The 14,096-nt window shown below is 32.5% G+C and overlaps 1 protein-coding gene and 1 non-coding gene across 6 annotated transcripts; both read right to left on the bottom strand.

Annotated features, from left to right (window-relative positions):
- Positions 1 to 3,181: 3,181 nt before the first annotated feature.
- On the bottom strand, positions 3,182 to 6,856 carry LOC111024383 (glycosyl hydrolase 5 family protein). Its single transcript, XR_015789346.1, has 4 exons — positions 6,826 to 6,856; positions 4,411 to 4,907; positions 3,706 to 4,305; positions 3,182 to 3,615 (listed from the first exon to the last, which is right to left on the bottom strand). It is a non-coding gene; the product is annotated as a glycosyl hydrolase 5 family protein (transcript).
- On the bottom strand, positions 4,578 to 12,797 carry LOC111024374 (UBP1-associated protein 2B). 5 transcript variants are annotated; one of them, XR_015789276.1, is made up of 3 exons: positions 11,226 to 12,797; positions 8,937 to 8,989; positions 4,578 to 4,907 (listed from the first exon to the last, which is right to left on the bottom strand). XR_015789276.1 is itself a non-coding variant. In XM_088120665.1 (2 exons), exon 1 carries the CDS (start codon positions 12,702 to 12,704, stop codon positions 11,238 to 11,240), a length of 1,467 nt encoding a protein of 488 aa, XP_087976791.1. In that variant the 5' UTR covers positions 12,705 to 12,797; the 3' UTR covers positions 4,578 to 4,907; positions 11,226 to 11,237. The 5 variants fall into 5 exon arrangements, 4 of the variants coding, with proteins under 4 accessions (XP_087976791.1, XP_087976793.1, XP_022157719.1 ...); XM_088120665.1 differs by lacking the exon at positions 8,937 to 8,989; XM_088120667.1 differs by lacking the exon at positions 4,578 to 4,907 and having other exon boundaries at positions 8,553 to 8,989.
- Between the last annotated feature and the right edge of the window lie 1,299 nt (positions 12,798 to 14,096).

The following is a 14,096-nucleotide window of genomic DNA, read 5'->3' as shown; positions in this document are numbered from 1 at the left end:
ATATTCATCTTCATTGTTGAATGGGATAAGGAAGTTTTCTGAAATTTTATCTTCCGACAACAGGCCACGTTTTACGAATGGTTGGATGATCGATAGGCCAAGGTCGGGTGTCTTGTCAGATTTCATCCCTATAAATAGGGATGCATGCCCCTTGTGCAAGTTACGCAAATCCATTTGCATTCTGAGAGTTAGATAGTTAGATCGAATTGAGACTAACTTGCTTGTCGGAGTGCTAACCTTTTTTTGCAAGTTTTTCGGAAGACAAGGAGGATCATCCTGCACTATCCAACCTACGAGGATTCCGAGGTTGACCAATTTTGGATCAAACAATATAAATGTTAACTACGTTTTATTTAACTAATTCTAATTTTACGTAGAAAGATAGTCTTTCATTCTCTATGAAAATTTGTTAATTAAAAGTTGATGTATTATTAAATTATTAAATTCTGTTTAGGTAAGTAACGTTTCCATTTTTTTCTCTTGAAAATAGAATTGTATGGTACTAATACCTATTAATTCAAGAATGATAAGGTTTAGAACAAATTGGAAACTTGGAACAAGAAATAAGAAACTTGTTTTTGTTGTTTTAACATTTTTGTATAATTTTATAAATGTTTTAAAAAAAATGAGAAATAAAAAACATAAATAATGGTTAAATGGTTAGATTTTTTTTTTATTTGTCAACAAGTTACAATGTTCCCGTTACTTGTTTCTTATTTCTTGTTTCTTATTTTCAATTTTTGAGAAACGTAACCATTTGACAATTATTCACATTTTTTGTTTCCAATTTTCAAGAACTGTTTCCCAATTACGTAGAGATTATAGAAATAATGAAATCCAGTTTCTTATTTGTGGTTTCTACTAATTTTTTATTTTTGTAAAACATAGATAAAAACATTATTTCTCATTTTTTTTACCTACAAAATGCATAATAAATATAAAAGAATAAATTAACATAAAAATTTTGAATATTTAATTTGAAAAATTAATTTTCATATCGACTATTTTTTAATTTAATAATTTAAGAAACAAGAAAAAAAATGGTTACCAACCTATTTCTTTTTTTAATATGAAAAATAAAAATAAGAAACACGAAACAAGAAATAATTATTAAACGTAATTTTATTTTTCTTCATTGAACAAAAATGAAACAAAAAACAAAGAAACATAAATGTGACCAAACAAAGGTTACTTTATTAGCATACATGGTATGCGAGATGTGATTTTTATTTTGTTGTTGGAAGAATTTTTTTTTGTCAACAATGGATCAAATTTTCTTAATGGACTAATTAGATTCCATTGGTTAAATTTTAGACTACATTCTAATTAAATTAGTTAATATTGTGGTCGTTGATGCATAAATTTGATTAGATTGGTTGACCAAATATCGCACCAAAAACTCAACGTTGACCTACAAAAAGATAAAATAAAAAAGATTGAATATCGTGTGGACTTCGAAGGTAGCATCATTACACGCAAGGAGAAAAGATAGTTGGCCTGTTAATGAATCTCATCAACTGGGCATGGGCCCATCTTTCAATACATGGGACGGTCGCTGACTGACAACTGGTCAGCACTGACACCAGTCAGTTGGGTGTCGAGTCTTGGTTGGCTGGGTCTCATGCTATTGCTGGTCCGTCGAATTTTATGAGTTCGAACTTCTGTTATTGTTTCTTCTAATATGGACTCATTTATAATTTCTCCCTTATTTGTGGACTTCCTTTGTCTTAAGTGGGTTTGTAGCTTATTAGTCGGGTTCAGCTTTATTTATCCATGACAATGGTTAATATTGTTTCTTAGATATTTATGTTTCCCTTTTTTTTTTTACTTTGTCCAATTTTGCCTTATTTAGTGCACACTTGTCACATGGAAAGATGAAGTTCATAAGCAAATGTTAGACTACATGATGTGTGCGTTGATCAAACGTTTTGTACAACAACTAAACATAGGAAAATGTATTTTCAAATTTTGTCAACAAGAAAGTGACACGTGGATATGCATAAAAAATTAATAACCTTTTAAATTCAATTGGTAGAGATGATGATTTTAATCTTTGACTTTTTAGCTATGACGGATGCCTATATATATTATAATACTATTTTTTATTTTGGTCCCTAGCTAATTTTAGTACACATACTTTCGAGATATTTATTTCAGTCTACTGAATATTTAATTTTAATTCATTTTAGTCTTTGTCTTTGTACTCAATCACTACACTTTTAAACAGTAACAATTTTGGTCATTGTTTTCAAAATTTAAACACAAATTATTTACCCAAAGAAAAAAAAGGTATTATTATAAATTTCAAAAGAATATATTGAGTATAGTGTCGTGTTAAATTTGTGATTGAAAAAAATGAGATAAAAAATAAAATGAAGGGAAAATGATCACATTTAAAAAGTACGGAGACTAAAACGAATGTTTCAAAAATATTAAGAACTAAAATAGATCAAAGTTGAAAATACAGAGACAAAAACAACCACTTTACTAGTATTTATTAAACTAACTCAATCTTTTGTATAAATCAGCATAGATGTCTCGTTAGTCCAAAACAACTAAGGTAAATTAGAAGAATTTAGAAGAAATGAGTTCAAACTCCATGATGGCCAACCTATTTGGAAATTAATTTTTATGTCTTTTTAGACGGACTATCCTTTTGTCGAGAAACTGGAAGTTTCTTATCAAATTATACTTGAAACATTTTAGAAGCAAGGTTCGTAAGTTTGGATTGAACCGAACAACTTTTTATTTTATTTATTTATTTATTATATATTTATTTCATTGAATAATTTTTATAGATTATTAATTCTACAACTTTTTAAGTTTCTGGAGTACAATTTTTTACCATATAGATAAACATTTACGTATGGATCTTGACTCAATGTTAGGAACCGTGTAAATAAATGTTGAAGATATTAGCATTTTTTTTTGTTATATAATTTTTTGAATGGGTGATCCTAATAAAATTTGTTTGTGTTGAATAAATTTACAACATATTAATCAGTCACATAAAAGCATGCATTGCCAATAGTAAAACAGTGCAAGAAATATTGTATATGTTAAAATCTCAACATGTAATAGAAATGGTAAAATTTAATTTCTAGAATGAACAAATTTTTTGGCCTATGAAGTCATAAATTATCATCATTGTCAATTATTAATCTTAAGAATATAAAGAAAATTATAAGGTATTGGTTGCAACAAGTTGGAGCTATTGACTTCGAGTGTCTTGAACCCAATTTGAGTCACCATTGGTACAAATGCATGAGTTGGTCACAAATTTTGAAGAGTTTGAACTTTCGACTTGCAAGCAAAGGTTCCTTCCATACTGAGTGAATGTGGTTAAATGAAGTTTCGAGTTTGAAATGAAACTCCAAGCACTTTGTCGACCCAAACGGTCATTTGAAAGGGATGCCCCGAGACCTTCCCCATTGGCTTTCAAACACAAACCAGTGTTTATCGTCCTAATCGGGGTGCCATCACCGCTATGACTCCAACGACTTGAGGTGGAGCAATTGCTTAGAAAAATTTCTTTATTATCATTGGAGGCTTGAGCACATTGGCCACTTTGTGGATGATACATAACATACGAGGATGATGCATTGGATCTTGGATCTGTATAACAAAAATATTTCATAAATTTTTTCGTAACTACTTTTCTTGGCATGGGTCCTTATATGTGTTCAAAATCATTAATATAATTACCTTGCAACATAGTTTGCAATAGCTGAAATTTCTTGATAAAATTAGGGTTTTTCATCTTAGTCCAACTAGAATCGAGAATACCAAACGCTTCTACAGGTTCTGCTCAACCTTCTCTATAATAGTAGCTACCTTGCCAAGTCCACAATGCCCAATCTAAATTTTTTGAGCAAGATAAGCCGTAAAGCAACTCATGAATCGATTTTCAGCATCATTAACCTCCCTTTGATCATACCCATATTCGCTAACAAACAAAGGAAATGGATTGGGTCCTCCAGTTACAAACTCGGCATGGTCTACAAAGCCGTTGATGATATTTGCACATATATTGTTCAATAGTTGTCGTACAAATTTGCTCTCAGAATCTCCACTGAAGGAATATAAGTGGACTTCGAAAACCAACTTGTTGTCTAAAGTGCCTGCATTCAATGGCTTCTCCTTAACACATCGGAGATCGTTGTCATAATTTAGGCTAGAAACAATCACTAAAACTTCAGGATTTATGTTATGGATTGCTGTAACTCCTTGAGTTACATAATTGTTCCAATCATTTTCATTTTCCATCAATCCTCGTATCTCATTTCGTAGACTCATTGCAATCACCTGATGCCATTAAAAAACGAAAAGAAACAAATTGTTTTGTTGATTAAATATTTTAATTTCTAGTCTTCATAAATGTTTGGACTTAGTTTCAATGTTATTACATACCGTTGATTTGTTGATAAAAACGTTGGGCGACTAGATGAAGACCTTGTAACCATTCTTGAGGGTCAAAATTACGATTTCCAAAAAATCCATTGCCATCATCAAGTGAGCAGCACTATCTCAGCTGGCTTATGTGGTTGTCGACAATCACCATTAAACCACTCGCCCCAAGCACATCAACAATAGCTTCATATGCTTCAACAATAGTCTTATTTAACACAAAAGGATTATACTGGACCAATCCAACTTTAGCTTGTTTTAAATCAAGAAGATCAAAATTCTCTTCTATCATCCTATTAGCATAGCGAGTGAACATATGGGTTGCATAAGTAAGAAACAGGCACAGGCAGTTGAACCTCAACTTGATTGCCGCATCTGCAAGTTCTTTCAGTGCCCTATGGTTGAGGCCTTCTGCCAATTCACACATACAAGCTTAATTCGATGTCCTGTTTTCGAATCAACGATCCATCTTCCTTGTGTTGACAAAGGCAACGAATAAGCTGAAAAATTACACAGACTATGACTAAACAGAAAATAGATCGCAAAGTTCTATTTTTAAATAAGGTACATACATTATTTCTTCACCATTGTCCCCAAAATTGAATTAGGAAAAAAATGAAGTTTGTATTTGTTTTATGGGACTAACACCAAACCAAGGAATCTTATACAAGTTCGATTAATTAGAGAAAAACTACTAATTTATTTGATTTAAAAAAAATCGCATTTTAAATTTGAATATTTTATATTAAATTAAAAAAAATGACATTAAAATTCAAATTAGACTTCGTTTTGGATTATTTTATATTAAATTAAAAAAAATGACATTAAAATTCAAATTAGACTTCGTTTTGGATTATTTTAAGACTTTCATTTTATTTATATAGAGGGAAAGTTTTGAAGACCTCTGTTGTTATATCTTGATCTCTATTTCTCCCCGTATTAAAATTCTGTAGGAATGCTTGATCATAACCAATTTGTATCTGACATTTGCAAATTTTCAAGGCAATTTATGATTTTTTTTTTCAGAAGAAAACTGAGCTATTTGTGCAAGAAGAAACATTTTGTTTGAAATTTGAAAAATACCACAATTTAGTTCATCTAAACAATTTTATATAAGAACATTCATGTAATTAAAAATTCCTTTTCATCAAGATTTATATCAGTTTCAACTAAGATAATTAAATTACAACAAGGATTTAAATTATTGAAATTCAGAAAATTTTAACTGTTGAATACTCAAGAAATTTCTCCTGTTCAATTTTTAATAAAATGAAAATGTCAAATGCTTTGTCCTTTCACAATTAATATCTATTGGTCACCCGAATCAAGTAATATTTCAATTAATTACTATTAAAATTGTGTTTTAATAACTATATTTTCAACTTTTTGCCCATTTTAATCTCTGTATTTAAAATGTTATTTTTCTCTATTACAATTTCAACATAACGTTAAACTCAAACTCAATTTGATTATTACAATATAATCATTAATTCATATTAAATGATTTGAATATATGATGAGTAAAAAAAGTCGAGAAAGCTAAAATTAAAAAACAAAATAGTTACATTTGGAAACATTTTTTAAAGCATAAGAATTAAAAATCAAAATAAAAAATTTTGGAATACAAAGATTAAAATGAATCAAAACTCAACAAAAACTAAAGAACATTTTCACAAATAATAAATTATAATGTTAAAAAGACTTTTTTTTTATTATAGCTGTAAGGAGGATTTGGATCAACATCTTAGCTCACTCACAGTAAGACAAATGCCATAACTCATTGAGCTATGCTCGTATTGATAAACAGACTTAGACTTAGTTTAGAGATAAATATTTTGATGCAACAACCCTATTCAATAAGAAAATTCCAAGATTAAGACATAATATCAAATTGTTAGAATGGTAAATCTAGATTTTAAGAAAACTCAGAACACTAAATTCAAGAAATGCTTTATAAGATTAATGTATATTATAATAATTTTAATTTTTTAAAATAAAACTAATGTTTTAACATTAAAAAAACATACAACTAAAATTTCAAAAATCTTTTTAATACAAAGAATCGAACTCTCACTCTCCTAATTGGAGATATGACAATTACCGTTGAACTATACTCTTGACAAAATATCAAAAACTTATTATAGCACAAAAAAAAAAAAATCCAAAATTCAAAAACTTATTAGACGTTTAAAATTTTAACATACCAAATAACCCATTATACTAATTCTAGAGGACGCATCTCTCACAGTTCAAAGGCCTAGTTAGCAATTTAAATTTGATGTTATACAAAAAATGAAAAAAAAAACAACATAAAAACGATCAAACAAATATGTCAAAATCTTCCCTTATTGTGAAACATTTCATCAACACCAAAATTTAAAATAATATACCCAATTTTTTAAGCTACCACTCTCAAACCAGATACAAGTACTCCAATCTCCTTATTCATTTTCACGTGGTTTCAAACAGATATATTAATGGAAGAGAAATGAATTTGCCACAACCAAAAACAATACCAAATAGAACAACATTTACACCATAAACTTAAGTGACCTCATGAAAGACCAGGAAAAATAATGGTAAGCAAGAAATCAGGACAATTTGGTGATATGTGATATGTGAGGTTCAAAGGACTTTCTCAAAAGGAATAGCTAGAAATGCATCAACAAATGCTCACAAAATATACCAGAAACATGTGGATACAAGAAATACAAATAAAATCTGCAATTCAAATGGACTTCTGACATTTCTACCACTTAAAACAATCCAAAGTTTACATACTACCAGATATTGTAACATTATGAGTTTGGAGTTTCAATTGGGGTTGTTTGTTTTTTATTAATGAAAAACCATGCTTTGGTTGAGAAAACTGAAAAGATACAAAGGGGACAAAAAATAACAAACTTAAAGAAGGCTCTAATTTACCAAGATAAGACAATTACAAAAATCTTTGAAAACCAACATGTTGATAACAGACCAAACCATGCCTTGGTTGAGAAAACTGAAAAGATACAAAGGGGAAAAAATTTACCAACTTAAAAAGAAGGCTCTAATCTACCAAGATAAGACCATTACAAAAATCCTTGAACACCAACATGTTGATAAGAGACCAAACTTCTTGCGAAGGACTATCTATCCCTCTAAAATTCTGTTGTCCCTCTTAATCTAAAGCACCCCCAAAATGGTTTTGACCAAACTTCTTGCGAAGGGCTATCTATCCCTCTAAAATTCTGTTGTTTCTCTTAATCTAAAGCCCCCACAAAATGGTTTTGACCAAACTTCTTGCTAAGGGCTATCTATCCCTCTAAAATTCTGTTGTTCCTCTTAATCTAAAGCACCTACAAAATAGCACAAAACTGACACGCCACAGAAACCAACCCTTATCACAGAAGGGCAAATGAAGAAGAATATACTCTACAATAGTTCAGGGTTTAAACAAGAATGAAATGCAGACAAATCAAAGGTTAAGCACATATTTTTTTCTTTTCATCCAGCGATGAGGTTAGGCAAAGAAAAGATTATAAAGAATAATATCATAAAACTACTCTGGATAAGTAGAGCATTAAAGGAAGCAACAGCAAGGGGGGAGAATTGACCCTTCTAAGTTCTTCCACCAAAAAGAAAACGATTGACCCTTCTTTCCAAGCATCAAAGACAAATAATGCAATTTTTTAATGTTCATCTCACGAGGATATTTAAACCAGACTACATCCAGTCCGGTGTATCACCACCAAATGGTAAGCTTTTCCAAATTGCAGGCCCACACAAGATATGAAACTATAACAGTTTATTCCAAGATGTTCATTTAGCAGAGAAACAAAAGAAAAGGGTTCAATAATAGCTAAGCTAATAATAAAGTGCATCATGCCTCCCACCTCAATGTAAAAAACAGAATAGGAAAGATCAAAGACAAAAGGCTTCTTATACCTAAAATACCAAAGTACCTACAATTTGAAGCACATTAAGCAAAACAAGGAACACGACGAATAAAAATTCAACAAGTACACCATTAAGAATATTTATTTTAGCATCTATTTTCTTCATAAGATTGAAAGTATCAAGATTCTTAGATATATAACAAGGACTCGAATGATACAAGCAGATTTGATGAGTAGAAGAGAAAACAAGAAAAGGAGGAAAGGAGATTGACTAGTTTAAACTTAATCATCATTACAAGATTGACAACATAGTAAAAGTTATAAAGAAAATAATATTAAACAAAAAATTAATATTAGACTCGATAAACCCATTGGTTAACAATCTAACTCATAGGGATAAACCTAAAGCAAACCCACTTACACAGTAAATAGAAAACCTAAAAGTACCAATGCCTATAATTGTTTTAAAATTTAGATAACATAATTCCTAATAAGCATCCTAATAAACATACCAAAAATGCAAAAGAAATGTTTTTAATATAAAATTGCCCCAATTCATCAGCCTTTTTTTTAGGATAAGACAATTCATCAGCCTTTGGAACTGCAAAAGAAAGTGCAGGCTTAACTAAGAAAATACAAGAATGGGAATACCTTACGAAGGAGGCAACCTGCAAAACAGTAGTGCTTCATTCCAACCGGGCAACCTGATTAGCTTAATATTAACTACAACATGTACTAACATAGCATGAACTACATGTAAACTTCACAGCATAAGTGTCACTTCAGACCTCAACCCACCCACTAATGGAAGCAATATAAAAAGCTCAATGAAAATTGACAATCGCAGATAAAAAAACAGTAACAAATACTTTAAAAAAATAAACGTCTTTGGTACAATAATAATAGCTGCTAGCTTTAACTCTTCCAAATGGGAGAAACAAATGGTGAGTGGAAAGAACTAAACATGAAAATGATTTGGAAACACAGATTCCCAGATCTGGATTTCAATGCCATAGTTAAAAATATACATTAAAACAAACCATGTTTTACAGTTCCCCCAAAGCATAAAAAATCTAACTGATTTTTCAAGAACAATAAGATAAGAAACCTAAATGGTAATTAGATATTAAACCCTTGCAAAGCATATAATTTTAGTTGGAATCATTGTTGACAAAATTAATGAAAGAGAATTACCATAACTTAACTGTCAAGTGCAAGATCTATTAAAATTATAGGGCCAAAAGAGTTTGAAATATTTTTGGTCAACCATTGAGCTAGAGTTTACACAATTTTACTTGAAAGTACTAAAAACTGATCCAAATCTTTGAAACAAATCTTCAATAGATCAAAAACTACAGATTTAAAATGGAGCTTAAATGAAGAGGGTCGAAAACGTCATTTGCATCAGCTCCTTAAACTTCAGAGAATCACCTGATCAGTACAAAAATACTGACGCACATATGAGTGAGATCTGCACAACGAATAAGAAAGCATGAAAAATAATTTCAGAAATTTTTTTTTCAGAACCATCTTTTCCAAATAGTTCAACATAGCCATTAAAATTCAGGATATCACGTGAAGAAAGATGTTTTTGACATTTGATAAATACTTTTAGTTATGACATCAAGATGAGAAAAACCATCACTGCCTACAAAAAAAATTTTAAGTTGATATTTGTGAAGAAAAACTAAGTGTGGCAACACAAGAAAATGAAGAAGTTGAGCCAAGACTATCAGAAATCAACATAACTTCCAACATTCTTACCCCAAGAAAACAGTGTAAAATACTAAAGATGAGAAATTATTTGTTTAATAGCATGCTAGTTAAAGAGAGATAAAATATTAGATTTAAAAGACGAATGATGGAGGAAAAGACAGAAAAGAACGGAAAAGAAGCTGGAAAAAAGCAAATAACTCTTACATTGAAGCTCTAAATTGAAGAAGGAAAAGCTTTCCTTCACAATTTTACAAATGAATCTAAAGCATTATATTGCAATGCTATATGGATTGCTTGGATAGGGACACCAAATAGCTAAACGATGAATCAACTTTGTAGTTGAATTAAGTAGTTTATAAGTTAGATGAAAAACTGTGGTAACTCTATAATGATTTCAACATCAGAAAGTATCAGATCAACGACATCATGCAGTCAGACAAATCATGAGTCGAACTTAAGTTTTGGATTAGTTCCATAGACTAAAATCCATTCAAAGAACTACCTCATAACTAAAATGCAACACACAGAACCCAAAATTAGTTTAAAAAAAAGGAATGCACAATTACATAGGATATGAATCTTGGGATGAATGACATACGTACTATATCAGCTCATATCTTATTTTTGTCTCTAGCATACCTCCAAGAAACTAGCAAGTAATGACATCCAAATAATCTCAGTATTTCTTTTTTTTTTCCTTGCAAAAATCCAGCTACCACTACCTTTAAAGAATTTGGGTGAAAATAGATTCAAACTCTTATATGTCAACAAAAACAGCCTACAGTGCAAAAAACAGATGCCACATAGTTAACATCTCAAAGTCCTGTCATCAACTAAAAGTAATTCAACCAACCAACCAAACTTTTTATCTCTCAATAACAATTTTTTCTTTAATCCAATGCTTAGCATTCAATATGAATACCTAATACCCTCACAACTCTATCATTCAAAATCTTATATGACAACGGAAACAGCCTACAGTGTAAAAACAGATGCCACATAGTTAACATCTCAAAGTCCTGTCATCAACTAACGTACTTCAACCACCAACCAATCTTTTTATCTCACAATAACAATTTTTTGTTTAATCCAATGCTTTAGCATTCCATACGAGTATCTAATACCCTCCACAGCTCTATCATTCAAAAATTAATATGTTAGTAGGCATAAAATAGAAATATTAAGACAAAAAAAATATAGAGTAAAAAGAGAGTGAATCTGTACCTCCCTGAGGCACTAGTGCCCCATATAACCGCCAGGACCACCATACTGCCCAACTCCATGCTGCCCTCCTCTTCCAGATCCACCCTGTCCCATCTGTTGGTTTGGATACCCACCCTGAACACCGCTCTGGCTTCCATACCCAATCACCCCAGGGCTTATATTCGATTGACTCCCATATCCACTTTGCACTCCAGGTCCCGTGCCTTGCACAGCTGGATTCAGCCCTGCAGCAGATCCAAGCGTCCCGAACAAGTTAGTCAATCCCAATCCAGCACCCTGAGTCGCAAGCAACGCAGTCAGGGCCTGGCCAAGAGCTGGGTTCAATGCTTGAGGTGGTCCTTGGTTATAACCAACACCAGGTCCTGCAGGTGCCATCAAGTGCCCCGACCCAGATGCCGTGCCACTGGTATAATTAGAGTTCTTGTTCCTCTGAAACGGCGCATTCTGTGATTGATGCTGGTGCTGAGCCTTCCCTGGCTTCGGACCATCAATTGCCTTTTGACAATGCAAAACATGACCCTCAAAGTTCTTGTGGGGCTCCTCCAAAGCCTTCCTAGCACTTTCTATCGACTTGTACACAAATAAACAGAACCCTTTAGGCTTACCCGTCATCTTATCGAGCCCCAAGGGTCCTTCATCAACTTCACCGAACTGAGAAAAGAAGGTCAGCAACTTCTGGGGATCCACATCTGCTCCAACATTGCTCACATAAATCTTCCTCTGCGTATATTCCGAAGCAGGGGGCACTTGAGGGGTTACCACTGCACCACTAGATGGAGGAACAGGCCCAACCGAAGCCAACTGGCAGGCCGTCATCCTATTCCCAATCTTCTTCTGGGGTTCCTTGAGTGCTTTACGTGCCCCACTCCTCTTCTTGAAGAGGATGAAACCGTAACCCTTGGACTTCCCAGAGACCTTATCACACACGGCTTTGCAATCCTCAATCTCGCCGTACTGCTTAAACACGCTGATTAAAGTCTCCGCATTAGTATCCCAGCCGAGCCCGTGAACAAAAATCTTGCGGTGAGCCGGGTCCGCGTCCGCAACCATCCGAATCCGGCCATCCACATCGGCGTGATTCTCCGCAGCTTCGCGAAGAAGATTGATCAGCTGGTCCTTGCTGAAGGGTTCCAAGAGCTTCAAAATGGGTTCATCGTCATCATCGGCAGCGGCCGAGGATGAGGATGTCTTGGGGGTGGTCTGAAGATGGTTATTGACATTCCCATCGGCTTCGTCTTCCTCGTCGTCATCTTCATCTTCCTCCTCTTCCTCGTTGTCCTCTTGCTCCCCGTCATCTTCCTCTTCAACCACTTCGTATTCCGCTAGATCCTCCGGTACCAGTTGCTTGACGGGATCGTTCTGGGGCTTGGGCTCCTCCACAGCAGCAGCAGCAGCAGCTTGAGCTTGCTGCTGGAGCTTCTTGGGAGGCTCGGCCGGCTCGGTGGATTTGGCGGAGTCGAGCTTTCGCTTCCTCGCCATAGAAAAGTGGAGAAGTTGGAGCGCGAAGAGGGTCTAGGGTTTTTCTGGGAACCAAGAAAGCGAACAAACTGGGTGCGTTGCGCGGCACCGAAGTAGTGATCGTGATAAGATACTAGGTCTTGGATTTTGGGCCCTTCTCCAATCCCGGCCCACTCTACTCAATTATCAAACCCAGGCCCAATGTTCTTCGTCGTAACAATTTAGTCCCTATTTTTTAAATTATAACAATTCAGCCTTTGAATTTACAAATTATTGCTTTATTTCTTATATACGTAGATCAATAAACTGGTGATGGACCAAATGTGTTTATAAATTATAAAGACTAGATCGTTATATTAATCAAAACTGACACTTACTTTTGATGGAATTTTGAAATATAGGGACTAAATGGTTGCCATGCTAAAGTCTATGGACTAAATTATTACTAATTTGAAAATATAGAAACTAAATCGTTGTTTTAACAAAAGTACAATGACGAAGTCTTTTAACCCATATCTTTTAAAACTTTTTTTATAATATATATGGTTTTATTTTAATTAATTAATTATTTTTTGGTTTACCTATTGCAGAAATAGATGACTAACTATTGACCTTTAAAATGGTAATAGAGTGTCTTATCCACTCAATTATACTTCGATTAACATGTGGTTAACTTACTTGCGTAATAGTGTAATATTGTAGTTTGTATTAGGTATTCATGAAAAGTCATGAAATTGATCCTTTGGTGAAGTTGTTTCTTTAAGTTGTGGGGTGGGGAAAAAAAATTGGTGCCTTAGCCATTAAATTATATTTAAATTGTTGTGTGTGCTTTTTTTTTTTTCCTCTGAGAGTCGAAAAATAAAAATATTTTTGATAGTTATATATTGAAAAAAAATAAAGTTAAAATACTATTTTGATCCTTATACCTTCTGCTTTGTTTCATTTTGATCTATATACTTTTAACATGTTTGTTTTCGTCCCTGTATTTCAGAGAACTAACCATTCAATCCTTATGTGAAAATTTTAGCACAAATTCTATATATACAAGAAACCCTTTAATATAATATCATAGTTACATTTCAAGAAATATATTGAGTATAGTGTCACGTTGGAATTATGATAGAAAAAAATTAAAAATAAAATTAAAGACCAAAATGCTCACTTTTGAAAAGTACACGAGTCAAAACGAACATCTTGAAAGTAATATACTAAATGAATAAAAATTTTAAGTACAGATGCTAAAATGAATAAAATAATGACTAAAATGAATCAACGTCAAAATAGAGTAATAATTTTTTTTTGTTCGATTATTGTTCTCTTAAATCTTAATATTAATTTTTTATTTTATTTTGAGTTTTAAAATTTTAAAATGACCCTGGTAGTATTTGAACTAGAAAGAAAATAAAAAAAAAT

Source organism: Momordica charantia (assembly GCF_013281855.1).
Source record: "Momordica charantia cultivar OHB3-1 chromosome 2 unlocalized genomic scaffold, Mcharantia_2.0 BLBB01000002.1, whole genome shotgun sequence".
NCBI classification, from domain to species: domain Eukaryota; kingdom Viridiplantae; phylum Streptophyta; class Magnoliopsida; order Cucurbitales; family Cucurbitaceae; genus Momordica; species Momordica charantia.
The sequence above is the reverse complement of the archived record's forward strand: the minus strand, read 5'-3'. Positions and strand labels throughout refer to the sequence as shown.

Excerpts from the sequence above, each read along its gene's own strand:
- LOC111024374 (XM_088120665.1), bottom strand. The coding sequence starts at position 12,704 with ATGGCGAGGAAGCGAAAGCTCGACTCCGCCAAATCCACCGAGCCGGCC.